This window comes from Apodemus sylvaticus, chromosome 11, assembly GCF_947179515.1.
Source record: "Apodemus sylvaticus chromosome 11, mApoSyl1.1, whole genome shotgun sequence".
NCBI classification, from domain to species: Eukaryota; Metazoa; Chordata; class Mammalia; order Rodentia; family Muridae; genus Apodemus; species Apodemus sylvaticus.
This window is the reverse complement of record NC_067482.1, coordinates 98,658,530-98,684,771: the sequence shown is the minus strand read 5'-3', so window position 1 is coordinate 98,684,771 and position 26,242 is coordinate 98,658,530. Positions and strand designations below refer to the sequence as shown.

Sequence of the window (26,242 nt, the reverse complement as noted above, 5' to 3'; positions counted from 1 at the left end):
AAATAAAAAATTCTCAAATTATGTCCTTTCAGCTCAGTGTGACTTTTATCAGTGTAGCCTTTTAGACTGTGGGTAACAACCACACCTGGAGTCAGAAAGCGGAATGTGGAGGGGTCACGAGAAAAAACTGACAATGGTAAAGGTTTCTGAACGTGCAACACCCCGAATTTATTCAAAGCCACCTGTGTAATGAATCCGAGGCCTGTCTGGCCACTCTTGCTCAGGTCCCATCATGCAACACGGCAGCAACGTGTCCAGGATGGCCTCGAACTCCTTACCACCCTGCTTCCACACCCTGTACTGAGGTTACAAGTGTGAGCCTCTGTGCCGAGTTTACATTCCCATTTTTGTCTGCTTGTGTTTTAGAAATTAGAAATTCCTAGCACAGTTTACACATGCTCTGACGTGGGTCGATGGCCTTACCTCTCTCACCGACAGCTGCGGCGGGAAGGAGACAGATAAAACCACGCTGCTGAATTCAAACCCAGAGGCTTCAACTTTCTGGCAAACCTAAAAGAGTAGTAAGAATAGGTAAACTCCTAAGAATTCCTGAAAATATGGCTCTAATAATAAAATTTCTCGGACACTACCCAGCTTCCCATCATCCAGTGAGGAGCTGGGGCTGAGGCTCAGTGGTCCTGCGCTGGTCTAGCACATGCCCAAAACAAAGACAACCAAAGCCTTCCACATTGGAGCATCAAGCTCGTCATACACATTGTGAGATTAAGTATTTGTTGATTCTGACCCTGCACATCTGGCAGGTTCAGGACAACACATTGGGTGTCAGTTTCTAATAATTTTGCAGTATGTTCATACGACAATTTCAGAATAGTTGGCCTTTTTAAATTAAGAGATGTTAGTGACCACCTTGGTTAAAGCGACCAGGCACGAATGTCAGTGTGTACGAGTGGTGTGTGGGAAACCTCTAGCTTCACTGCTCGCCCCATCTACCAGCACAGCTCTGCTGAGGAGTGGGTGTTTACCTCTGCGATGAACCCCTTCTCACAGAACCCCTGAAGAATCCCTAAGCAAACATTGCACACGCTCATCTTCGAAGGCTTCGCAGTCACACTTGCGTCTTCAGTAACAGAGACTCCCTCCTTTCCGTCTTCACTCAGATTATCAATCCCATCTTCATGTAAACGAATTTTCTTCAATGGCGGCTTTGGAACTTCCAAAATTAATTCATGTTTTTCTGGTTCTAGAAATTTTTGTAGCTCATTGAGCAGCTCCTGAAAAGTTAGTAAGAGAAAAAGCAATAACATTTTAAAGTGGCATTGAAGGTCTCACAATGAAGTGTGAAAGTCAGCCAAGTGTGATGACTTTTGACTTTTGTTTGTTTGTTTTAACTAGTAGTGAACGACCTTCCCAATAGAACTAATAGCCAGATTTGTAATTTTGTTGAGGAGGAGCCTTTCTCCTTAAGGTCAGGGTTTTAGCTTCACTGATTTATAAAATTCTTTTGGAAAAAAAAAATCACATATGTAATAGGCATTTGATTGGTGTATGAATTAAGTACATTAATAATAAATTCAGAGTAATCAGGAACTGGTTTTGCGCAAGAAACCTTCCCTGCCTCTGAGCACTGGGATTAAAGGCATGTACTGCCCTGCCTTGCATGTCCTGGATCCCAACCCTCTAGATCCCACAGAGCAGGCTCAGGCAGAGGCAGCAGAGAGCTTATGAGTTCAATACATCTAGGGCTACATAATAAGGCACTGTCTCAAAACAAGAGAAGACCAATAGCAGGAACTCATGTCACTGGTTTATCAATTCAGGGATAACCAAGTGACTACAGCATTGGCTTTCTAGGAATTGTGAAATATGAGCTTGTGGCAATGCATTGTGATAGAAACACCTCTTAAATTCTAAGAGACTGGAACCTTTGCTGGTCCTCACAGCCAAAGTTAACAATACACCTCGTCACTTAAGACAACTGAGATCTCAGCCTGTTTAACCTGCCTTTAGGAGAGCAATGCAACAACCATTCCAAAAAAACAACAATTCCAAGTTGTTTGCCTTGGAATTAATGTATAGCTACAATCTTAAACCCATGACCCAAGAGTAATGCAAGCGTATTAGGATAATACATGTCTCAGAACAAGATATGGAGAAGACTAACAACAGGGACTCACACACCACTGGTTTATAGCAATTCAGGAGTAATCAAGTCACTACGGCTTTTTTTCTAGGAATTCTGAAATACAAACTTGCTCAATGCATGAAGCCTTGGATTCCATCTCAGTGTGTGTGTGTGTGTGTGTGTGTGTGTGTGAGAGAGAGAGAGAGAGAGAGAGAGAGAGAGAGAGAGAGACATGTGTGCAAAGAGAATGTAAGAAAGCTTAAAGAAAGCTGGATACAGGCTGAGCATTGACACACACAGCAACTGTCACTGCCTAGGTACCATTCCCGGTTTCTGATTGCTTTCGCATACTTAATCATTGATAACGTCCCTTAAAGTCCCATGAGGTAGAAGGTGTCACCATTCCCATGTACACAGTAGTAAACTGAAGCTCAGTGGTGGAACTGAGATTCAAATCCACGTCTTCTAGCTCCAAATTCTAGGCTTTGGATTCAAACACACTGTTCAATTCCTAGCTTCCTCATTTAAAAGCTGTTTAACTCTGGGCAGGCTGCTTAACCTCTCTGTGTTTCAGTCGCTTCATCTGAAAATAGAGACAATCACAGCATGTACTTACCAAGGATTAAATGAGAGCTTGGCATGTAGCAACATTAGACGCACTCTAGGCACTGTTTGTATTTCTAATATAGTAGAAACTACACAATGACAGAAAAATGATAGTGACTGCGGCATAGTTTATTAGCAACTTTTAAAATAAAAAACTTAGTGTGTATGAGTGTATATATTTACACATGTATACAAGTATTTGCCTTAAAAAAGAATGTCCCTGTTGGTATCAACCATATGTCACAAGCATGTTATTCTACTCAATGGCACAGCTCCCTGGGGATTACCGTCAGTGAGACTCTAGCTGACTTTTCTTATGTCACTAGTATCAGGAATAATGCTTCAATAAGCACTTGTTTTTAAAGGCTTCCCACAAAGCCAGGTAACATACAATGCTCCTGACAACAACAGACTGCACAGCTGTGCTTAAGATTGCACTGCCTAATAATTCTACAGCCATCTTAAATATACACCATCAAGTTCTCACCAGCAAAAAGTCATCTAAGGACACATTTCTCAGAACGTATCCCCTTCACTGAGTGAATCAAGTGGCAGGCTGGGGCCATGGATCAATGACAGAACACTGGGCTCTATCCCAGCACCAGAAGGCTGTGTGGTAATACACAGCCAGGGACTGGTAACCAGGCAAGCAACACAGCCTGTTAGGTAAGAGCACTTGTCACACAAGTCTAACAACCTGTTTGATTTCCCAGAGTCTATGGTGGAAGGAGAGAACTTATTACAAACACACAGGCAAGCACTCACAACATACGCATACATTATATGAACACTCATATCATACTCATATTGCTTCTCATATACATTAATGCAAAGCAACAGGCCAGGCCAGGTCATAGCCCTGATTTCTTCTTTTAAATAGAAAATTAGTTTGGTTATGTTTTTTAAAATTAAAATTTTCTCTATTATTTTTTAGTATATATATATAATATTAATATATATGAGAAGCAATATCTTGTTACTACAAGATGTTTAGATGCTTATTATAAAATGTCTACATAAATATTAAATGTAGCAAAAAAATCTCACCATAGATCTCTCTCTACACTAACTGTTAAACAGTAGTCACTTGAAAACCAACTATATTCCTACATCCAGTTTTTAATGTAACTGCAGTTTCAAAATTACATTTGTAGGAATAATTTTATTAGTCTTCCTTCTTTAGTGGAGTTATAGACTACTCACAGTACTCAAAGCTAGTGACATTCATTCCAAAGTATAAAAAAAAAAAAATCCTTTAATTTAAAAAGAATATACCTTGGCTGGGTGTTTGTACGGTGCGGGAAGACCCACACCACAGAATCTGAAGATGCATCTTGGACAGGTGCCGGAACTGAACAACAGCTGTGCTACAGGCCTGCTCCCCTCAGTCAGCGGAAACATAGCGAGACACTACAACTAGAAGAGAGGGACAAAATGGGCAGTTTCAGTATTTTACAGCTACATACCAATATGCCCTTAAAAAAGAAAAGCTTTCATTTGATAAGTTCTATTTTGTACTCTTCAAAACCTGCTTGTCATATCTATATTCTAAAATATGAACTTGACTATGTGAGTATGTGGGCTGCAGCGGACAGGAACAAAGAAAGCCAAGCTTGCTCTGGACATGACATTAAAAACTTTCAGGACTTGGGGCCACTCAGGGTTGCCTGTGTAAACCTTTCACTTTTTAAGTGTAAGTATTTACAATATGGGGATATACTCTATTAAAAAAAATCAAGAAACTGTGAGGTAAAGTATGTGTTTGAGTTCCGGAATCCCTTCCATCAGCCCACTTAACCGATTATTTTAATGTCAATAAAGAGTCTCTGAGGAGCTGAGATGGTTATGTAAGAATGCATCTTCTTGCCAGGTGTAAGTGCTCATGCTTATCATTTCAGTACACAAGAGGCTGAAACAAGAGGATCTCCATGAGTTCAAAGCTAACCTGGGCTAAATAGTCAAAGCCAGCCTTGGCTACATACTGAGTGAGACTCTAGAGAGAAAGAAGGGGAGTGAGGAGGGATCGTCATAGTCCTCTAACTGAGAAACTTGACTAGTTACTTTTTCCTGTTTCTGTTAGTTAACATCAAATATTTGACTCAATACAGAATTAACTTTTAAGTAAAAAGAGAAGCAAATACATCTTCCTCTAAACAAACAAACAAACAAACAAACAAAATAAAAACCCCACAAATCAGTAAGCTCTTTAAAAGGATTCTTAATAATGAAACCTTCTCTCTAGATTTAATTAACAACACTCAAATTTAGGCTCTTCCTTTTGGCATAAGGACTGAATGTTCTTTCCCCATAGTTCACTAGAATAAAGGTATCATACAAAGCCAAGAAACAACCACCACCATCTCTAGGCTCTGAAAAGTTCCCAAACCTGATAAGAATTGCCAAACCTGTTCTGAGAGAGAGAGAGAGAGAGAGAGAGAGACAGAGACAGAGACAGAGACAGAGACAGAGACAGAGAGGGAATAATCAAAGTAAAGAACTGTAACCCCCTTTCACCTGGCAGTAATCGTGCCTCAGTTACCATAAAAATGAGGACATAGACCTCTTAGATGGGTTATTTCTTCTCGATGAAATGAAATCGTAGGATTTCATAAAAAGAAATGGGTTGTGATCTGATATTGGATTTATCTTTGAAAATAAGCCCTGAGAAATACCTCTTACACTAAGTGTTTCAAAGAGGATCTCCGCTGTTACGTTTTGCTGTTTGAAAGAACTGAAAAGTCGCAACAGAAGTCCCTCCCAGGAGTGAGAATCTCTAAAGGGACTGACTCCCTTCTCCACGTGTCACACACCTAGACCAGTCTCATCAAACCGAGAGGAAGGATTGCTTTTTTCTTCCTTTTTCCTTTTTTATAATTACAATATATATTGAAAAGAAAGCACCGGGGAGAGGGAGTATAGCTGAGATAGTCTTGAGTTTCACACCATTAAGATCTTTTTAAACGCATTTCCTCTGGCACAGGCACAATCCGTCCTCTGGCATGGGGTATGGGAAACGTAAGGGAAAACCTGTTCTGACCAAACAAGCCCTTAACTCTATTTGCTAAGGTTCTAAAAACTTCCCACTCACTCCACCTGGCTAACAAACAAAAAGGGCTGCAGCCACGCCTCTTCGACACCCACTCCCTAACCCCTGACCCCCTACTTCCGAGGCTTTACCTTCTCCCAAGATGCGGCAGCCGAGACTTAACCCTTTTCCGCCCTGGGTGGGAATGGGGAAGAGTAAAGACAGCGCACGTACTGCGCCCAGCCGTTGTGTTCCCCAAGGAAACCAGAGCTTTACAACGAAAGTACCAGGTCCCTCACCGGAGGAATGCATGAACCCCGTCTTGTTGCACGGTGATCTATAAGGCTGTCCGGTTAGCAGCCTTGTACTCCAACTAGCTCTGCGAACGCGAGCCTGCGAGGGGCTTCACTGCGAGCCTTAAAGGGTCGACCCGCAAAGGAGCCTCCGATGGACGCGGCACTTAGGTCGTAGTAGCTGCTGCCAGAAATCTCGATGAGCCCCTACTCAAATTTGAGATCCAAACTAGAGAAAAGAGGATCGTTCCGCGCTCCCCACCCCCCACCCCCCACCACCCCCAGCGAACTAGCTGTTCCCATCCTCCTTCCTCCAGCTTCCCTGGCCTGACGTCAGGCGTGGGCGGGGCGGGGCGGGGCGGAGGGCTCGGTGCTCTGCCCGTCGTGCCTGGCAAGCGAGGCGCCCCTTCACCTAGCCGTCGCAGTCGCTGCCCTGAGCCGGAGCGGAGCAGGCGGAGAGATGGCCTCGCAGCCGCCGCCGCCCCCCAAACCCTGGGAGACTCGCCGCATTCCCGGGGCCGGCCCAGGGCCGGGCCCCGGCTCCACTTTCCAGTGAGTGCGAGGTGTTTGGGCCGCGAATTTGGAGGCCAGAGCGGGGACTTGGCAAGGGGCGGTTGAAGCCGTTATTGGGGGGGAGGCGTCGCTTCCCGCGGTCGGCCTGGGGCGAGTGCAGAGCGGGTCCCCAAGTCCGCTGCCTGCTGGCCGGGCGGCCGTGCGTTCTTCCTGGGGCGCCCGCCGGCCCCACGGGTACCCGCGCTACAAAGACCGCGGCGCTTCCTGCCCTTTTCGTATTTCTGGACACGGTGGGCAGGACAGCCTGACCCTCTTCAGAGCGGCGAGCTTGGGTCTGCTGCCGAGCGCGACGTTGGCCCAGCCGGGACAGGACAGGGAGCAAAAGTCATGGAAAAGCTATTTACAGCCTCTCCAGAAGTTGGTTGAACGCCCCAAAGGTCACGTTTACGCAACCTGGAATCCAGGCTCTCACCCTTGGCTTTCTTTTCCAGCATAACTTAGCTTAACGTTACAGGTTGAGGGTTGAAAGAACAATTCAAAAACAGGAATTCGAAGTCTGTGGGTGGCCTTTGTGTACAAAATTGTGTGTGTGCGCACTACTGTCGTCTAAGGCCTATAACGTTTTTATTTGCTTTGATTTAATTCAGTAACAAATGGGTCTGCAACTTTCAAAAGTTTAAAACAGAATTAGTTCCACGAACCTGTGTGTGTTTTCTTTGGGTAAATAGATACCTTAGTCCAGGCGACATGATTCCAGAGCCAGTTTGTACATTTTCCTGGCGCATAAAAATCTCAGTATATTGGAGCTCTTCTCTGCTGTTGGGAAATCTGGTGCTCTTTTAAAAGTACCAAAACACTTGGGCACAGTAACTAATAGACACAAATAGAGTGATAAACTGTATTTTGCATGTTAAATCAACACTTATGCTGATATTTTCATTAGAATGTTTCTAAGAGTGTTCTTTGCTATCCTGTTAAACTTCTCTGAGCCCTACTTAGCCTTCTGGGTTTGTTGTTGTTTTGTTGTATGTGCCTTGAATTTTATGATTGGCTTCTGTACCTGTCTATTTGTTTTACTAATAGTATACAGTTACTGGTTATTCCATTAATGTTGAACTTATCTTGCATTTTTAAATGAAATCTACTTAGCTTCCTTTTTTAATATACTGTCCTGAATTCTGTATTATTTTAAGATTTATGTTTATATGTGATACTGGATTCTTTTTTATTATACTTTTGTCTTTATATCAGTTTTATAATGAGAAAATTTTTCATTGAAATTTTTTCTATTGAAAAGTTTCCATTTTATTCCTTTATAGGTAGATAATTTTCTCTTTAAGATTTTATTGGGGCTGGAAAGATGGCTCAGCAGTTAAGAGCACTGACTGCTCTTCCAGAGGTTCTGAGTTCAATTCCCAGCAACAGCATGGTGGCTCCCAGCCATGTGTTGTGATCCAAGAAGGCATGAGATCCAGTGCCTTCTGGTGTGTCTCAAGATGGCTATATATAAAAAATAAAATAAATAAATGTTAAGAAAAAAGAAAAAAGATTTTATATAATACTTAGGTCCTCTGTAACATAATTATATACATATAGCTGTATTTTTCCATCCATTTCAGTATCTACACTATTCAGTACTCAAAGTATTTAAGAAATCACTTATTCATTCCTTTTTTTCTTCTGTCTTTTTCCTTTCTTTCTTTCTGTCTGTCTCTCATTCTTTCTTCTTAGACAAAAGTCTTGCTAGGGAGCCTACGCTGGTCTTGAGCTCCCAGTGGTCTTTTTACCTAAACTTCCCCAGTTTACAGGCAATCACCTTGTTCTGATTTTTTTTAACTCACTAAGTATTTAACATAATTATACCTTTAAATATTGTTTGAACTCTCATCTTTAAACCAGTGGCTCTCAATCTTCCTAATGCTACAACCCTTTAGTACAGTTCCTCATGTTATGGTGACCTCAACCATAAAATCATTTTTGTTGCTACTTCATAACTGTAACTTTGCTACTGTTAGGAATCATAATGTAAATATTTTTGGAGATAAAAGGTTGATCCACAGGCTAAGAACCTCTAAATATGGTATCTGATACAAGAAGCATTATCTAATGTGCTTTGAACTGTAAAAATACCTACTATTATTACCAAGGAATCTAGAGATCATCTGTCTTAACATCAAGAGACCTCATTTTGTTCCTGGCTTTTTTTTTTTTTTTTTTGGTAGCTTTTTCATAATTTAAGTCATCATCTTTTATTCTTGCCTAAAAATGCTCCTGCCCTGAACCCCTGCCAGCTGCTTTCACTATTTTTCTGATTGTTTGAGGTTGGTTGGTTTTCAGCAGTTTGAACACTCATCTTTAAACCAGTAGAGTAAACTACTTACTTTAGGCCTTTATACGATTTTTCATTCAGAGTAGGAGTCATAGGAATACTTAGGTCTGACTTTGGTATCTTTCATGAATTTCAGAAAAATTTCAGCCTTTTTATTCTCCTTAAAATATTGCTTCTGTTTGTTGTCTCTTTATATACCCTCTCTTTAATTTTTTTTGTCCTTTTTTTTTTTTTGTCTCTTTGACACAGTCTAGATAAATTGCCCAGGTTAACTTCAAACTCAAGATCCTCTTTCCTCAGACTCCCAAATACTGGATTACTGGCATGACAAAACTACCTGGTTAAGGTGCAGTGCTCAAGTGAGGGGAGGTGGCAGGTCTGTATCTGTGTCTAGAGGCCAAAGGTCAACCTCAGGAGTCTTACCCTATCACCTTATATTTTGAAACAGGGTCTCACTGAACCTGGGACTAGCCCTTTAGGCTGTACTGCTGGCCAGGGAGACCCTGAGGACCTCCTGATTCCTCATCTCTGGATTATAGAACCGTGTCTCCAGCGTTTTATGAAAGTGCTAAGGATCCAAACTCAGTCCTTACTTACACAGTAGCTCCTTAGCCCTAAGCCTTGATTTTTTTTTTTTTTAGTATAATCTGTATCTTATTAAACCAGCCATTGAGTTCATAGATTGAAAGGTTTTTGTTTTATTTGTAATTTCCTTTTGGTCTGACTTTATGTTTTCTATGACTTGCTGAGAAATCCTTGTCTTTCTTGTTTTTAAGCATGGTTTAAATTTAAAATCTGTTTCATTTCCTGGATTTTTTCTGTAGCTACTTAGCACTATATTGTTAATGGTCTTTTAAAGAAACATATAATTTTGTCATCATGGAGGCCCAGTTTTGTTGTAGAGAGCTGAACCTTAGATTGGTTGATTAAGATGATTCAAGACCTGTGAGCTCCGTCTTCCTCCGGAGACTTATTTTTCACTGTTGGAGCAACAGCAGTGTAGGGTACTTCAATTTAGTCAAGAATTGGGCTGATTTGAAGTGTACTTTTTGTTGTTTAGCCCAAAGCTGATCTATTTCCTCTCAATCTGTTTTCCTACTGGCATGTAGTCCTTTAAGGCCCCAGGCTGTGCTGTGACCTAAGCAGCTGTCCCTGCTAGATGAGCTGCTGTCCCTAGACTGCTCTGGATGGCTTCTTTCTTCACCTTGATTTTAAATTTTCTCAGTACCTTGTTCTATAAGTCTGTAAGCAAGATCTCTTTCTTTTGTCATCACCACCACCACCACCACCAGGTTTTCTAGTTAGTTGTTTCTAATTGGAGAGTTTGTCTGATTACGGAGTCCACCCTTACATACAGTTCTTAGGTCTCCACTTTCCTCAGTGTACAACTGATTTTTTTTTTCTTGTATTATACTTACAAGGCATTCCCTAAAGCTGTGGCATCATGTCTGAGATTTCTAATACATTTCTTCACATTTATGTGTTTTTATTTCATGTTTGATTTGCCTTTTTGAGACAAACTCTTACTGTGTATATGTAGCCTTGGCAGGCCTGGAACTTGCTATGTAGTCCTGGCTAGCCAAAAACTCACAGGGATGGGAACTAGAAAATATCATCCTGAGTGAGCTAACCCAATCACAAAAGAACACACATGGTATGCACTCACTGATAGTGGATAGTAGCCCAGAAGCTTGGAATACCCAAGACACAATTCACAGATCAAATGAAGCTCAAGAAGGAAAAACAAAGTATGAATACTCTGGTTCTTCTTAGAAGGGGGAACAAAATACCCACAGAAGGAGATATAGAGACAAAGTGTGGAGCAGGGTCTGAGGAAAAGACCATCCAGAGACTGCCCTACCTAGGGATCCATCCCATATACAGTTACAAAATCCAAACACTATAGTGCTTGCTGACCAGAGTCTAATATAGCTGTCACCTAGGAGGCTCTGCTAGTGCATGACAGATACAGAGGGGGACACTCTCAGCCAGCCATTGAACTGAGCACAGGGTCCCCAATGGAAGAGCTAGAGAAAGGACCCAAGGAGCTGAAGGGGTTTGCAGAGCCATAGGAGGAACAACAATATGAGGCACCCAGTACCCCCAGAGCTCCCAGGAACAAAACCACCAACCAAAGAATACACGTGGAGCGACCCATGACTCAAGACACATAGGCAGCAGAGATGCCTTGATGGACATCAAAGGGAGGAGAGGCCTTTGGTCCTGGGAAGGCTTAATGCCACAGTGTAGGGGAATACCAGGACAGGGAAGTGGGAGTGGGTTGATTGGGGAACAGGGGGAGGGGAGATGGGTTATAGGATTTTCGGAGGAGGGGGGAACCAGGAAAGAGAGCAACATTTGAAATGTAAATAAAGAATATATCTAAGAAAAAAAACTCACAGGGATGTACCACTCTCTGCCTCCTTCCCAAGTGCTAATGTCAAAGTGTGCACCACCATGCCCAGCTCATTTGACTTTCTTAAAACTAGATAATATCACTGATGATTTTAAATATCTAGAATCTTTGTATTTATTTTTTTCTTTTTTCTTTTTTTTCTTTTTTTTTCTTTTTTTTTTTTTTTGGACTGTTATTTTTGTTAACCTGGTATCTTAACTTTTCTTTTTTCTCTTTTTACGCTTCATGTTCATGGCTTCTATAAAATTAAGAATTTTAGAATTTTACTTTTCTCTTTCTGCATAGTAGTCTCCTTGCTTCTACCTGTGTGCACCTGTAGCACCCAATCCTACATTTACATCTGATAAGAATCAAGTGTAAAAACAGTGGATTAGACCACAGACATTACATACTAACTATGTAAGTTAATTTGTTTCCTAGGCTTGAAGTATGTCAGTGGCCAACTCCTTTCTTAGGTCTGTGACTTTATTTTTTAAATTTTTAAATATAATACCTTGTGTTTATTCTTTGCCATTTTCATTCATATAAACAATGCATCTTGATCATTGCATCTTGAACAATGCATCTATTATACACTCCCACTCCCTCCCGCACCTCCAGCATACCACCCCACCCACCTCACCCCCATCTTGTTACATCTTTTTGTAGTGCACTGAGTACCGCCTATTGGAATGTTGACTTTCGATATTGTTGGCTTGATGTTATACAGGTTTTGTGCATGTTACATAGCTGTAGTGAGCTCATGAGTTAGGATGGCCTTGTTCTGTCTAGAAGACAGTGTTCACAGCACCCACCCACCCACCCTTTGGCTCTCACATTTTTTCCACCCCTCTTTTCTGGTGTGTCCTAAGTTTGTAGAGCAAGGGTTGATAGAGATGTCCCATTTAGGACTAAGCAGTCAATAGTCACTCATTCTAACTCTGACCAGTTAAGAGTCTCTGCTCTTAACTTCAGAGACAAGCTGAAGTTTCTCTAGCCATGGTTGAGGATAGCCCTATGTGTATAAACACAAATACTTAAAAGGTAGTTTACAACGTGCCTATTTAGCAAAACCAGTTAGTATCAGATATGCCTCCTTGTCCCAACCCCCAACCCCAGGGCCTTTGATCTGACTAATCATGAGGTTTTTGAACGAGATTTATAGTATCAGACATGAATTCCTTCCTGTAGAACAAGCCTCAAATCCAATCTAAAAGTAGTTACTCTTTGCCATTATTCATCATTGGGTGTATCTTGCCTGGCAGGATGGTATTGTAACATGTAAGGTTCACTGCTGCTAACACCATGGTGGGTTTTTTCCCACGGCTGCCTGCATAACACCTTCTGACACAGAAGCTAGCTAGCCAGCAGGGAGGAAGTTTTAAAGTCAGTTTCAGCTTGATTTCTATATATTCTACAACCAAAGTGTGCTGCTCTTTAGAAATAGGATTTTACTATCTAGTTCTGGAGTACAACCAAGAATAATAGCAATAACATGTGTTGTTTTGGAAAGGTCTGTTACTTTAAAAAAAAAAAAAAAGTTCACAGCATACTTTGTAATAGGTACCGAGGTTCTGACTCTTGGCCTCTGTGAGCACTTGAGTTCATTTGAGTAGAGCCTTCATTTTGTTTCTAGTTTCCTGACTCACCTTGTGGTTCCTGACACAGAAATGAATGAACCTGTACCATCAGCCTTCATCAAAGTATGCTTTTGTGTGTGTTTTGTTAGTAAGTGTATTTATCTTGTATCAAATCTAAATATATCAACTTTTCTCCTATGCTTTTACTTTGTAGCAGAACTCCTGAATGTGCTATTGTTAGCCCTTTTCAAGTTTTGTTCCTTTTTTAAATATCAGATTTAGTTATTTTTTTTTTAAGTAAAGGTTCTGTAGCTTGTTTATAATGTTAAGGTAAAGATTTCTCTGACATCAGATATTACCATTTTACAATTAGACATGACATACATGATATAAACAATTATCAAGTGTAAGTGAGAGGACATGCATCTACACCACCTGTGTGGAGATCAGCACTACTTTTGGGGGGCAGTTCTCTTCTCCCATTGTGGTTCTAGGGATCAGACTGATGTCACCAGACTTCCAAGGCAACAACATGTTTTATGCACTGAGCTCTCTCACCAGCCCTGATTATCCTACTTTAGAATATAATGGGATGAAAAAGTTAAATACAATATATAAACTAAATATATAAATTTTTTATTCAAAAACCAGTTTTAAAAGACACTTTGAGGAAGTTGGACAGTTGTCCCTTACTCCTTGCTCCTTTTGCAGAGGACGTAGGCTTGGTGCACAGTACCCATATGGCAGGTCACAGCCCTCTGTAACTCTAGTTTCAAGGGATTCTACACCCTCTTCTGACCACTACAGGTACCAAATGCAAGTAATTCACATACATACATGGAGGCAAAAATATTTATCCATAGAAAGTAAAAATAAACGTTTTTTTTTTAAAAAAAGACATTTTGACTCTTCCAATTCAGTAACGAAGATAAATACTAAAAAGACCATGATAAGAATCCCATTTAGTTGTGAGGAAAGTGAGCTGATGAGGTAGCTTTGTGGGTAAAAATGCTTATCAGCAAGCCTGATGACTGCAGCCACATCTTTGGACTCTCGCGTGTCCTCCGACCTCCATATTGCACTCCATGGCATGTGCCTGTTCCCTATATGTATGCACGAAACAGTAAATGGGGGAAGTATAAAGCTGTTTCTTGTGGTAAGACTGTAAGGGCCAAAAGGACTTAAAAAGTACTTAATATTATTACGCTTCAGAGAAGTGCAAATCAAGACCATAGCAGAATTGGACCAGGAGGCAAACGCCTATAATCCCAGCACTTAGAAGGTGGAAGCAATAAGATCAGAAGTTCAAAGTCATACTTGGTTTTGTAACAAGTCTGAGGCCAGTCTGGGCTACATGAGACTCTGTCTTAAAAGACCCACAGTGAGATGCAACTTCTTGGCCATTAAATTGACTATTGTTTAAATGCCATTAACAAGAAAGAATGTGGGCACCGAACAGTGGTGGCCACGCCTTTAATCCCAGCACTTGGGGGGCAGAGGCAGGCGGATTTCTGAGTTCGAGACCAGCCTGGTCTACAGATTGAGTTCCAGGACAGCCAGGGCTATAGAGAGAAACCCTGTCTCGAAAAACCAAAAAGAAAAAAAGAAAAAGAATGTAGTCTTCAAATTTGGCCCATGGGAATATTTGTAAAGTGGTATGGTTGCTTTGGAAACTGGTCTGACAGTTTCTGCGACGATTAAATGTAATATTTAGTATGTCGGCTTCCTGAGTACTGACATAATGCCACAGGTAAATTTTTACATCTGACACCAGGTAATAAGTTGAGGTTAAAATGTAAGCATATACCTGTAATTCAAGCACTTGGGAGGTGAAACACAGGGTTCATAAATTTGAAGCTAGCCAGGACTGCATAGTCCTAAAACAGCCTGTGGTAAATAGACCTTGTCTCAAAAATAAATAAATAAAAGAATGGAAAATTAAATAGGTGTGCTCCCGCGAGAGGGGCGCCATTGAACTCAAGGCTGTCCTGAGCCTTAGCCAGGTCTAGACTGCCCAGAAACAGACAAAAGTTACAGGCATGCTAAAGCTGTGTGTGCAATTAGCATCAGGTTATGTATGTAAAAGTGTACAAAACACAAGTGTAATTCATGTTTCACTTGAATGCCATCCCCACAACACTTCATTATATGTACACCATGTTCCAGAATCTCAAATCTGAGTCCCTTCCACTTTGAGGCATTTGGGGAGAGGTGCTCACATGAATTGGTCCATGCTCCAGTAGGGTGAGCCTTAGAGATACGCTGAAGTGAGAGAAACAAGCTACAAATTACATATGCTATGGCACTCTACCATGGGCCTTCGCTCTTTATAGGTCTCATACTCGCAAGTTTGCCTGCCCACCAAAGTTCATTTATAACCTCAAAATCAGTACTTTGTCATTTGTGTGTATAGGACAGGGAGACCTGGAACCTCAGCTGAAGGTGAACAAAGCAGTGTTCAATCTTATTTCAATCCTAATGCCTGGGAATGAACTCATGTCTATTATATAGTCTGTTTAGATCTGGGTTTTTCACATTAACAAACTGATCTCACCATTTAAAATGGCTCCCACATTAATTCTGTCTAATAATCCAAAGTACAAGGTGGTTGTGAGGCTTTACTGAAGAAAAGGTGTAAGTTTTACATTTGTTTGAGCATGAGTTACTGTACTGTACGTTATTAATACATCAATAATATATCCTTAATAGCAATGCACAGTAAGCAAGTATATGTACTAACTAGTTGATGAAAATATGACTTGAAAGACAGGCATAGATAGTGGCAGATGCATTTAATCCCTGTACTAGAGAGACCAGCTACACAGTAGTAAGTTATAGGCCAGAGTAGGCTGTCTGAAACAACGTGATCAAAAGCACACAGGAACCTAGCCATGTTACTCCCAAGAATAGGCGCAAGCCTGTAATCCCAGCACTCTGGGTGGCAGAGGCAGGCAGATTTCTGAGTTCAAGGCCAGCCTGGTCTACATCGGGAGTTCTAAGACAGTCAGGGCTACACAGAGAAACCCTGTCTCAGAAAAACCAAATCCAAAAAACAAAAAACAACAACAAAAAAAAGAATACATCAACAACTAAAATCAACTATATATGAAGTATCTGGACTAGATAAGGTCATAGAGACAAAGTAAGTTTGTGTTTACCAAAGGTTGGAAGTGGAAAGGAAACTGGAAGTGACTGCTAGTGAATGCAGGGTATTTTTAACCCACTTAATATAGTGTGGGCCGGGCGGTGGTGGCGCACGCCTTTAGTCCCAGCACTCGGGAGGCAGAGGCAGGCGGATTTCTGAGTTCGAGGCCAGCCTGGTCTACAGAGTGAGTTCCAGGACAGCCAGGGCTACACAGAGAAACCCTGTCTCCAAAAAAGAAAAAAAAAATAGTGTGACTAACAATTTGTTTGATTACGGTGCCCTCATGTATGTCCTTATGCCCTGTTAGGATTTATCCTAATTCTCATTGCCCTCCCTGTGAACTCCACATGTCTTTACAGAGTAGTGAAAGTGTTCCAACTAGGAAAATAAAAACAATTGAAGTTTATATTAAATGGGTAAACTGATGGGAACTGAATTTTACTTCAAAGCTATTTAATGTTTCTGGGAAATGGATTAGCTTTTTTATATTAATTGCATTATTGATTGTATGAAACATTTTAGCTTTTAGTGACGGGTAGTAACTGAAATGTTTTTTCTTGGGAAATGCTGAGATACTTAGTGGGTCACATATTAAGTTTAGAAGTTAATTTCAGATGTTTCAAGAATTTGTGGACCAAAGTGAGAGAAAAAAATATGGTAAGATCATGGTAGTTATTGAGTCTACATTAAAAAATGTATGTTTTCTGCCAATTTTTTTTCTGTTTAAATTTTTTAAAAGCCAAGTGGAAGAAACAATCCAGCATTGAGGAGATATCATCTGTCCTTCTGTCATGGGCTTGCTTAGTCTTCTTTACTATGCTGGTTGTAATAGCAAGCAAGAAATATGCTCTGGAAACTAGATACACGTAAGCATGACCCAATAGAAAAGCATTAAACCCTTGAGGTGCCCATTGAGGTCAGGAGAGGGCCATTGCATCCCTGTAACTCCATGCTGGAGTTGTAGGCAGCTGTAGCTGCCCTTGGGTGTTGGGAAGCAAACCCGGGTCCTGGAAAAGCATCCAGTGCCATCTCTCCAGCACCTACCACACCGACCTCTGAAGTCAATTAAAGAGAAATGGAAATCCTTAAAAAAATATGTAGCCATAATTAAAACTTATTTATTGGACAAAAGATGTTGTGCATGATTAACTTGGGTTTTTTTTGTATGTGTGTTTTAGATCTGCTGATTTGGGCCCTACTTTATTGACAAGACCTGGACAACCAACACTTACCAGAGTGCCCCCACCCATTCTTCCCAGGCCATCCCAGCAGACAGGGAGCAACAATGTAAACACTTTCAGACCTGCTTACAGTTCATTTTCTTCTGGATACGGAGCCTACGGAAATTCATTTTATGGAAGCTATAGCCCTTATAGTTATGGATACAATGGTTTGGGCTTTAACCGCCTCCGTGTAGATGATCTTCCTCCCAGTAGGTTTGTTCAGCAAGCTGAAGAAAGCAGCAGAGGTGCATTTCAGTCCATTGAAAGTATTGTGCATGCCTTTGCCTCTGTCAGCATGATGATGGATGCTACTTTTTCAGCCGTTTATAACAGTTTCAGGGCTGTATTGGATGTAGCAAATCACTTTTCCCGGCTAAAAATACACTTTACAAAGGTTTTTTCAGCCTTTGCATTAGTTAGGACTATAAGATATCTTTATAGACGGTTACAGTGGATGATGGGTTTAAGAAGAGGCTCTGAGAATGAGGACCTGTGGGCAGAAAGTGAAGGAACTGTGGCCTGCCTTAGTGCCGAGGACCAAGCAACTAACTCAGCAAAATCTTGGCCAATATTCCTGTTCTTTGCTGTTATCCTTGGTGGTCCTTATCTCATCTGGAAACTTCTATCTACACACAATGATGAAGTAACAGGTAAGAATAATCAAAAACAGCTTCAAAACCATGTAACAATAGAAAACTTCAAGAATGGATATGTTAAATTAGCATTCTTTATATTCATTTGCATTTACTAATATAATATAATTATCCTTTTAGTTAAGAGCTTCAAAACTAGAAAAAGAGTATTTATATAACAAAGTATGGCTTGCTGGTTGATGTATTCAGTTTAATAGTACACATTATTAACCTAACTCATTTACAAATTACTGAACTTGGTGCTATAGAATATCTAAAGATCCAAAGAGCATAATCCCTATTTTTCTAAAACATTGAAAGAGAGTAATTATAACAATATACAGGCCATTTTAATAAGGCAAAAATGGTATAGTAAGGCAGAAGCAGAAATAAATCTGGGACTAGCTATTCTAGAATAGTGAAGCCACTATTTTTGGCCATGTTAACTAGGAAGAAATGGCATCTGAGTTAGCTTTTGATACCTCTTTATTATTGTAGGGATGTAGCTCACTGGTATACATGAAGCCTAGGGTTCAAGCTCTATTACCACCAAAAAGAGAAAAGGGGGGGAAAAGAATCATCAGGCAAATACAAGCAGAAGGTCGAACAGCTTGAACAGAAATATATGATTAGAAAATGAAACTTTGCCAACAATTATCTTTGTACACAGAATAGAGGATAGTGAGAATTAGACTGAAAGCTAATAGTGAGAGAAAGAGAGAAAGATCTTAACTGCTGTTGTGAAACTTAATTCTCATTTAGTAAGGAAATGATTTTTTATTGATAGTTTTTGTGTTAAACATTTGTAACACAAATAGTTTTCTAAAGAGTTCAGACTGGTAATTAGAAGTATAGCTCCTTAGTAAAGTGTTTGCTTGCTTCCTGTGTGTATGTAAGACCCTGTGTCTGATGCCTAGCATATGGGGGGCGGGGGAGGAGGGAGTGCAGTGAAGGGTTGGACTGTGTTGAGTATCTAGTAACCTGTTTGGCCCATTTTTTAAGAAAAAAGGCTTAACACTGATTTGAAGAGTTCAGCTAAACTTGATGAAAGAGATTGAAGATTAAATCAGGGTATGTGAAAAAGGACAAACAGTAGATTGAGTTGCTGATTAGATATGGTTTATAAAAGCAAAGAAGGAAAGTGCCATAGGCTTTTAAACAAGTTACTATAGATATTTTATTAAGTAAACAAGTATTAACTGGATGCCCAATACAGATCAGTTACAGTTCTAGAAGACAGGGATATAAAGCATAGCTTTGTGGCAATCTGCTGGGAGACAATAAACAAAATATGCCGTCAGGATGTTGGGGAGTCCTAGAGGAAAGAAGAGGAAGAGAAACTTGTTATAGTGCCACAGATACTTAAGGAAGACTTCCTGAAAGAGGAGGAAAGCCCTCCAGGCTACTGTTGGAAACTGTAAAACTTCAAAGGTATTTCAGTGGCACCTACCATTGGGATGTAAAGGGTAAATTAAGTCAGAAAATATGCGTGTGAGTGGGTGGGGTAAGCAACAAATAGGAGAGGGGAAAATAAAGTAGATTAGTATAGTTGCACCTTGGTTTTCATGCACATGCTGGCTGAATGAAGGCCTTGATGTGCTTATAGTAGTCTTCCACTGAACTGCATTCTTAGCAGCTTTGTCTTTTAAGAAATTAGATCTCTGGGTGCCATGGTGCCACATACCTTTAATTCCAGTACTCTGGAGTTAGAGACAGGAAGATCTAGGTAGCTAGTTCTGGACCAGCCAGGGATATATATTTTGATCCTGTCTCAATAAAGAAGGGAGGGAGGGAGGGAGGGAAGGAGGGAGAAAAGAAAAGAAAAGAAAAGAAAAGAAAAGAAAAGAAAAAGGACATTAGAACCTATGGTGTTTTTAGGCCAAAAGAAAGAGTAAAACAGCATGGTGATACACATGCCACATCATCTCAGCATTGAGAGATGGAAGTGGGGCTGATAGAAGTTCAAGGCCGGCTGGACATACAGAGCAGGTTCCACACCAGCCAGAGCTACAGAGTAAGAGCCAGGCTTAAAAGAACATTAAAGAAAAAGGACGAAAAAGGAAGGCAGTAGAGACAGATTACAAACTGGTTTGGGGATTCAGTAAAAGAGCCTTTTATAGTAAAGAGGAGAAAAGGTGACACACAGAACTAAGTCAAAAGAAGGGGATGTTTTTATCTGCCGTGTGAAAAGAAATGAATAAATAAAGGAGTTGGTTTGGGCAATAGAAAGATTTCTGAGAAGTAACACTGAGGAAATTTGGTTCCTTTAACTCAGTTCTCTGCTGCTTAGACAGGTGTGTGCTAAAGCTACAGTTCTGGCTGCTGATGGCCTGCAAATTGAAACTATTTATGCTTTTCAGTAATCAGAAAAAAAAAAGAATAGTTTTAAAATAAGAAGATTGGCTGGAGAGATGGCTCAGTCAGTAAAATGCCTGCAGCAGAAGCAGGAGGAGCTGCTTGAGTTTGGATCGCCAGCACCCATGTAAGAGCAGAGCCTTGCATGTGTGACTCGAGAAGACAGCTGATCCCTGGATCCAATCCCAGCCCGCCTATCCAGTCTGTTAGCTCCAAGTTCAGTAAGAAACTTTGTGTCAAAAACAAAATAGTTGGTGTGGATAAATGACACTGACTTCTCTTCCTGAGGTCCTGAGTTCAATTCCCAGCAACCACATGTTGCTCACAACCGTCTGTAAAGGGATCTGATGCCCTCTTCTGGTGTGCCTGAAGACAGCAATGGTGTACTCATATACAAAAAATAAATCAATAAATCTTAAAAAAAAATAGTGATAGAGGAAAATACTCAGCATCAACCTATGACCTACACACACACACACACACACACACACACATGCACATTTACATGAACACATTTTTTTAAAAATCAGATTTTTGATGTGAAGATTATAGGAAATTCAGGCATATTCAAATATAGCCATACTTACACATTGCTTTGACTGATTTTGTATTGAAACAACAAAGTAGCTTGTTGAAGGAAGTGTGTCATTGGGAATGGACATTGAGGTTTCAAAAGCCCAAGCCAGTCCCGGTGGCTTCCCCCTTCTCCTGCCTTTGGTTCTGGATGTAGAATTCTGAACTACCAGGTTTGCCTGCAGGCTGCCAAGCTCTCCACCATGAGAATAATGGAGTGAACTGAAACTAAGCCAGCCTTTTAAACACTTTCCTTTACAATGTGGTCACAGCAGTAGAACACTGACTAAGACAGAAATTTTTGGTGGTGGTGGCTGTGCTGGGAATTACACCTAGACCACCCTTAAGCACGCTAGGCTAGTGCTCTCTCTCTGAGCAAAGTCACTGTCCTAGTTAGGATGTCTTTGCTGTGAAGAAACACCAAGACAGCTCTTTAATTGGAGCTGGCTTACAGGTTCAGAGGTTCAGTCCATTATCATCGTGCTGGGAAGCACGGCAGCATCCAGGCAGTCATGGGGCTGGAGGAGCTGAGAGTTCTACATCTCCGTCCTCAGGCAGCTAGGAAGAAGCTCTCCTGAACGGTGGGTGGAGACCTCCAAAGCCCACTCCCACAGTGACACACTTCCTCCAACAAGGCCACACCTCCCTCCTAACATCATCACTCCCTATGGGCCCAGCATATTCAGACCACCACAGTCACAGTTTCATAAAGATGTTATATGTAGCACACTAGAACTGAAAAGGAGAAGTTATATTGTAAAGACACAGTACAATGAATTTTGGTAAAGTACTATATGTTCATTCTGCAATGGCACAATAGCTGTGTTAAATGATTACAGCTACCAGACTGAACAGTAGTCACAGAAATCAACACTTAGAAAACTAAAAATTTCCTACTGCACCCACAAAAATAAAGGAAATAGAAACTACAACCAAACTTTCATTAGCTAGCCATTGAAGGAAATCTTCAGCCAAAAAAATTTATCCACAGATAGTCTCTTTGAGACTGTATCAATAAAAAAGTTTCTTAAGAATGCATCGGAAACTGAAGATAAGTAAAGGGTGATGGCTATAGTTTGCTATTAGAGCGTGTGCTGAACATGCACAAGGACTGGTGTCAGACCTCACCTCCCCCAAAAGAAGAAAAAGGGCAGAGTATTTGAGTAGCTTTCTCTGGCTCATAATAACCCAGTAGATCCTGATACTTTTCAGTTGCTTGAGGAGGCAATGATAAATTTGAAGTAATGATATAGTTTACCACTGTGAATACCTACACAGTATGACTAATGTTAAAATTGAAAGCACTAGTTTATTATAGCCCGAAGTAGAATCTACTTAGTAGCATTGCAAGAGATGATCAAAATACATGTGAAATCTAAAAAAAGTTTAGAACAAAATTTATAAATCTTTCAAAAACACATTTTCTAAATTTATGATTATTCATTATTCTATTCAGCAAGAAAAAATATTTACTAGATATTATTGAACCAGTAGTTTCAAAGGTAAGCTTTCCATCTACCCCTGTGATACATAACTTGTCTGTTATATTAAGTTGTGTCAAATGTCCAAGTGGGGAGTGGAGAGATGGTGCAGCAGTTACAAGACTGAATTCACTTCCAGCATCCACAGGATGGCTCACAGGGGATCTGTGATCACAGTCTGCCTTTGCTGGCACTACAGACATGTGACAGACACAAACAGATACACATACATATTAATAAAAATCTTTTAAAAGGATTTTCTTAATAGAAGTTGGAGATACTGTGTTTGTCTTTTTTGTTTTACTATCTGACAGGGTCTCATGCACATTGAAAGTGAAGACTGATTCCTTGGGAAGGACAGGGGTCAACAGGAGTGAGAGGGGTTGAGAGAATGGGGTGAATTTGTTGAAATGCATTGTATTCACTTACGAAAAATGTCATAATGAAATCCATCATTATGTATGATTGATATATGCTAATAAAATGCTAAAATCACTGAGATTTCCACTCCCATACAGGTTTCCAAGTTCAAACTGAATCCCAGGAGCAGCTTTTGGACTTCCAATTGCAAAGTAAACATCAATATTTCAGATATTTCATAGACTGTGTAACTGACGAGCTTCCACTGATATATCATTTGGAAGTGATTAGTCAGCAGTGTGATAACATGGTACACATCACAGTCAGAGATGTGGACAGAATTCTAGTCTGTCCTTCTCCCCAGTAATGACTGTGCTTAGTCAAACTCGGATACCCATGAATTGTACCTCAAACCTTATTATCAGTTAGTATTCATGAATGAGTATTTGCCATTAAACCCAAAATAAATGAAATATTATTCTTCCCTCAAATATTCTTTTCTCCTGGGTAGACATGTACTACTACTACTCAAAAAACAAAACAAACTGCTATTTTGAATTTCATCAAAAAAAACATAAAATTTCTTTTTCTTGTTACATTAATGATCCTATAATATCTAGGAAACTTCCTCCTGGCCTTCAATATATAAAATGTATACAGCTTACCCTTCATAGGGAAAAGGGAAAAAAAAATGATCAGCCCCTGACTGAAAGTAAAAGAGGGTCAGAAAAGGGAAAGTTTGTCAGGGATGTGATAGTATGATCGTAAGCTTGCCATTCACAGTATTCTTGTGACAGAAGTTACTTAGGAACGGAGACCTGTCCACTTGGCAACTGGATTTATGCATCTCATTTTGCAAACTTTCTTAACCTACCATTGATTTTGTTTATAGACAACACAAACTGGGCAAGTGGTGAGGATGACCATGTAGTTGCAAGAGCAGAATACGATTTTGTTGCGGTGTCTGATGAAGAGATTTCTTTCCGTGCTGGTGATATGCTAAATTTAGCCCTCAAAGGTAACAAATTACAAGTTGTAATTATCTTGAGTTTTTAATAATTGTAAAGGAAATCGTTGAAACTGAAACAAAGGATCTTGTTCACTGGCTTACTTGCCGATGGTTGCCAGAGTTTTGCTTTCATCTGTTTTTCTCTTTGTGCTTTGGTTGGTTGGTTGATTTATTTTTTTTAAAGGAAGAGATTGAGAGGGTCCCACACTGTGTAGCCCAGGCTGGCTTCAACTTATGGCAGCCCTCCCTTAGACTCCTCGGTCACCCATTACCCTCCTGTGCCTCCCACCCCTGCTGACCCCTTGCTCTTCCCACTATATGTGCATGAGACCCTATGTCAGAGCACAATACACTCAGAAAGAATATCCCTTAGTGTTGGAACAACACTTCCCTGTAGACTCTCTTCTAAAGTCAAGACCCTTGAATTCCAAACTGCCAATCCCTATACAGTTTACAATACTTAAAGTATTTTCTCAGATTCTAATTTAAAATCTGAAAGACATTTCACAGCAGGACAAATATTTAGTAAGTATATAACATATACTTATAATACTTAATTTTTACTACTTACTATATTTTATTACTTTGCTATAAATTTAAGAATGGAACTGAAGCTAGACACATCTGTTGTCCCTACTACTTAGGAAGCTAAAGCAGGAAGATTGCCAGCTTGGATAACTGAGAGTCCATCTCTTTACTTTAAAAGAAAAACTGATCTAAGACAGTTAAGTGTGCTAGTGTGTGCATATACTGTTTGTTTACATAGCTCACTGCAAGACTCTGATTCTGCTTAGCATCCGTTATCATTAATATGCTGTTGGATTCCAAAGTGTACTTAAAAGCTATCTTTCTTTTTCTTCAGAACAACAGCCCAAAGTGCGTGGTTGGCTTCTGGCTAGTCTTGACGGTCAAACAACAGGACTTATACCTGCAAATTATGTCAAAATCCTTGGTAAAAGAAGAGGCAGAAAAACAATAGAATCTTTGAGTACCATGCCCAAGCAACAACAGTCTTTTACCAACCCAGCATTAATTAGAGGAGTCACTACCACCAATTCTTTGGATGAACAGGAAGCTGCCTTTGAATCTGTTTTTGTTGAAACTAACAAAGTTTCTGGTGTACCTGATTCTACAGGGAAAAATGGAGACAAACAAGATCTTTGATGTGTTTCATGTTTGTGGGCAGGCGAACAATATTTTAGAGTATTTTTAAAAATTATTTCTTACAGAGAAATTAATTTGCAGTTGAATGAAAGCATTTGCTCATGGCTGTGCCAGGTGTTCGGCTGCTAGACGTTATGTCGTCCCACGCTGGCTGCTGGTCGAGTGACTTGGCTACACTTGACTGTCTCGTGGACCATGAGGACATTTTCACCTAGCTTTAAGATTATGGAGATAGTTGTCAGCTCCATCTTATCTCAATCCCTGGGCTTATTGGAACAGTAGAACACACACGTTGCCTCAGAAGGGATCACTAATGCTTTTTAAAGTTCTGAGTTAGTTGACTTGAAGTCTTCAAAAATTGAGTGATAACATCTACTTATAAGAACAGACAAAAGGTTAAATTTTTTTAACCTTATAAATAAACTAAATAATAAAAATTTTCTGATCTATATTATGTCCGGTGTTGAGTTTACTTTAGGTGAAATGTTTTTACCAGCAAATAATTGATACTATTATCTTTTATTGTATTTATAAAAGTGTGTTGTTAAGAGGTCACTGGAAGTACTGTGAAGGAGATGGTTCTGAATGACAGCTTTTTTTTGTTTTGTTTTGTTTGTTTTTGTTTTTGTTTTTTGAGACGGTTTCTCTGTGTAGCCCTGGCTGACCTGGAACTCACTCTGTAGACCAGGCTGGCCTCGAATTCAGAAATCCGCCTGCCTCTGCCTCCCAAGTGCTGGGATTAAAGGCGTGCGCCACCACCGCCCGGCTTGAATGACAGCTTCTTAACCTCTTTACAGCATCACAAGGTCTCATCCTGAGAGAATCAGTATATAACTGGATCTCATCCTGAGTGGATCACAGTATATAACTGGATCTCATCCTGAGAGAATCAGTATATAACTGGATCTCATCCTGAGCAGATCACAGTATATAACTGGATCTCATCCTGAGCAGATCACAGTATATAACTGGATCTCATCCTGAGAGAATCAGTATATAACTGGATCTCATCCTGAGCGGATCACAGTATATAACTGGATCTCATCCTGAGCAGATCACAGTATATAACTGGATCTCATCCTGAGCGGATCACAGTATATAACTGGATCTCATCCTGAGCGGATCACAGTATATAACTGGATCTCATCCTGAGCGGATCACAGTATATAACTGGATCTCATCCTGAGCGGATCACAGTATATAACTGGATCTCATCCTGAGCGGATCACAGTATATAACTGGATCTCATCATGAGCAGATCACAGTATATAACTGGATCTCATCATGATCGAATCACAATATATAACTAGATCTCATCCTGAGTGAATCACAATATATGATTTTTGTTCTTCAACTAAGATGGAAATCCTTTAAGATTACACTTAATGCTCTTCCGGAGGTCCTGAGTTTAAATCCCAGCTCAAACCATCCATAATGAGGTCTGACACCCTCTTCTGGAGTGTCTAAAGACAGCTA

General features: G+C 40.3%; 2 protein-coding genes across 4 annotated transcripts in view; one reads left to right on the top strand and one right to left on the bottom strand.

The window, feature by feature from the left end:
* Window positions 1-6,275, bottom strand: part of Pus10 (pseudouridine synthase 10) — a 65,763-nt gene extending 59,488 nt beyond the window's left edge. The window contains exons 1-4 of one of the 3 annotated variants that reach the window (XM_052198296.1): window positions 6,014-6,275; window positions 3,965-4,105; window positions 984-1,232; window positions 424-510 (exon numbers count right to left, since the gene is read on the bottom strand). In XM_052198296.1, coding sequence (XP_052054256.1) covers window positions 424-510; window positions 984-1,232; window positions 3,965-4,090 — 462 coding nt within the window. In that variant the 5' untranslated portion in view covers window positions 4,091-4,105; window positions 6,014-6,275. The other 2 variants (XM_052198298.1, XM_052198297.1) reach the window with 2 other exon arrangements.
* Window positions 6,276-6,366: 91 nt separating this feature from the next.
* On the top strand, window positions 6,367-25,756 carry Pex13 (peroxisomal biogenesis factor 13). Its single transcript, XM_052198689.1, has 4 exons — window positions 6,367-6,559; window positions 17,148-17,842; window positions 23,486-23,611; window positions 24,465-25,756. The coding sequence occupies exons 1-4, from the start codon at window positions 6,468-6,470 to the stop codon at window positions 24,764-24,766; spliced, it is 1,215 nt and encodes a 404-aa protein (XP_052054649.1). The 5' UTR covers window positions 6,367-6,467; the 3' UTR covers window positions 24,767-25,756.
* Window positions 25,757-26,242: the final 486 nt, after the last annotated feature.

Bases quoted from the DNA above. Each gene is read 5' to 3' on its own strand.
- Pex13 (XM_052198689.1), top strand. From the start codon at position 6,468: ATGGCCTCGCAGCCGCCGCCGCCCCCCAAACCCTGGGAGACTCGCCGC. The intron at 17,843-23,485 runs GTAAGAATAATC...TTTTGTTTATAG, and splicing joins ACACAATGATGAAGTAACAG to ACAACACAAACTGGGCAAGT. The intron at 23,612-24,464 runs GTAACAAATTAC...CTTTTTCTTCAG, and splicing joins GCTAAATTTAGCCCTCAAAG to AACAACAGCCCAAAGTGCGT.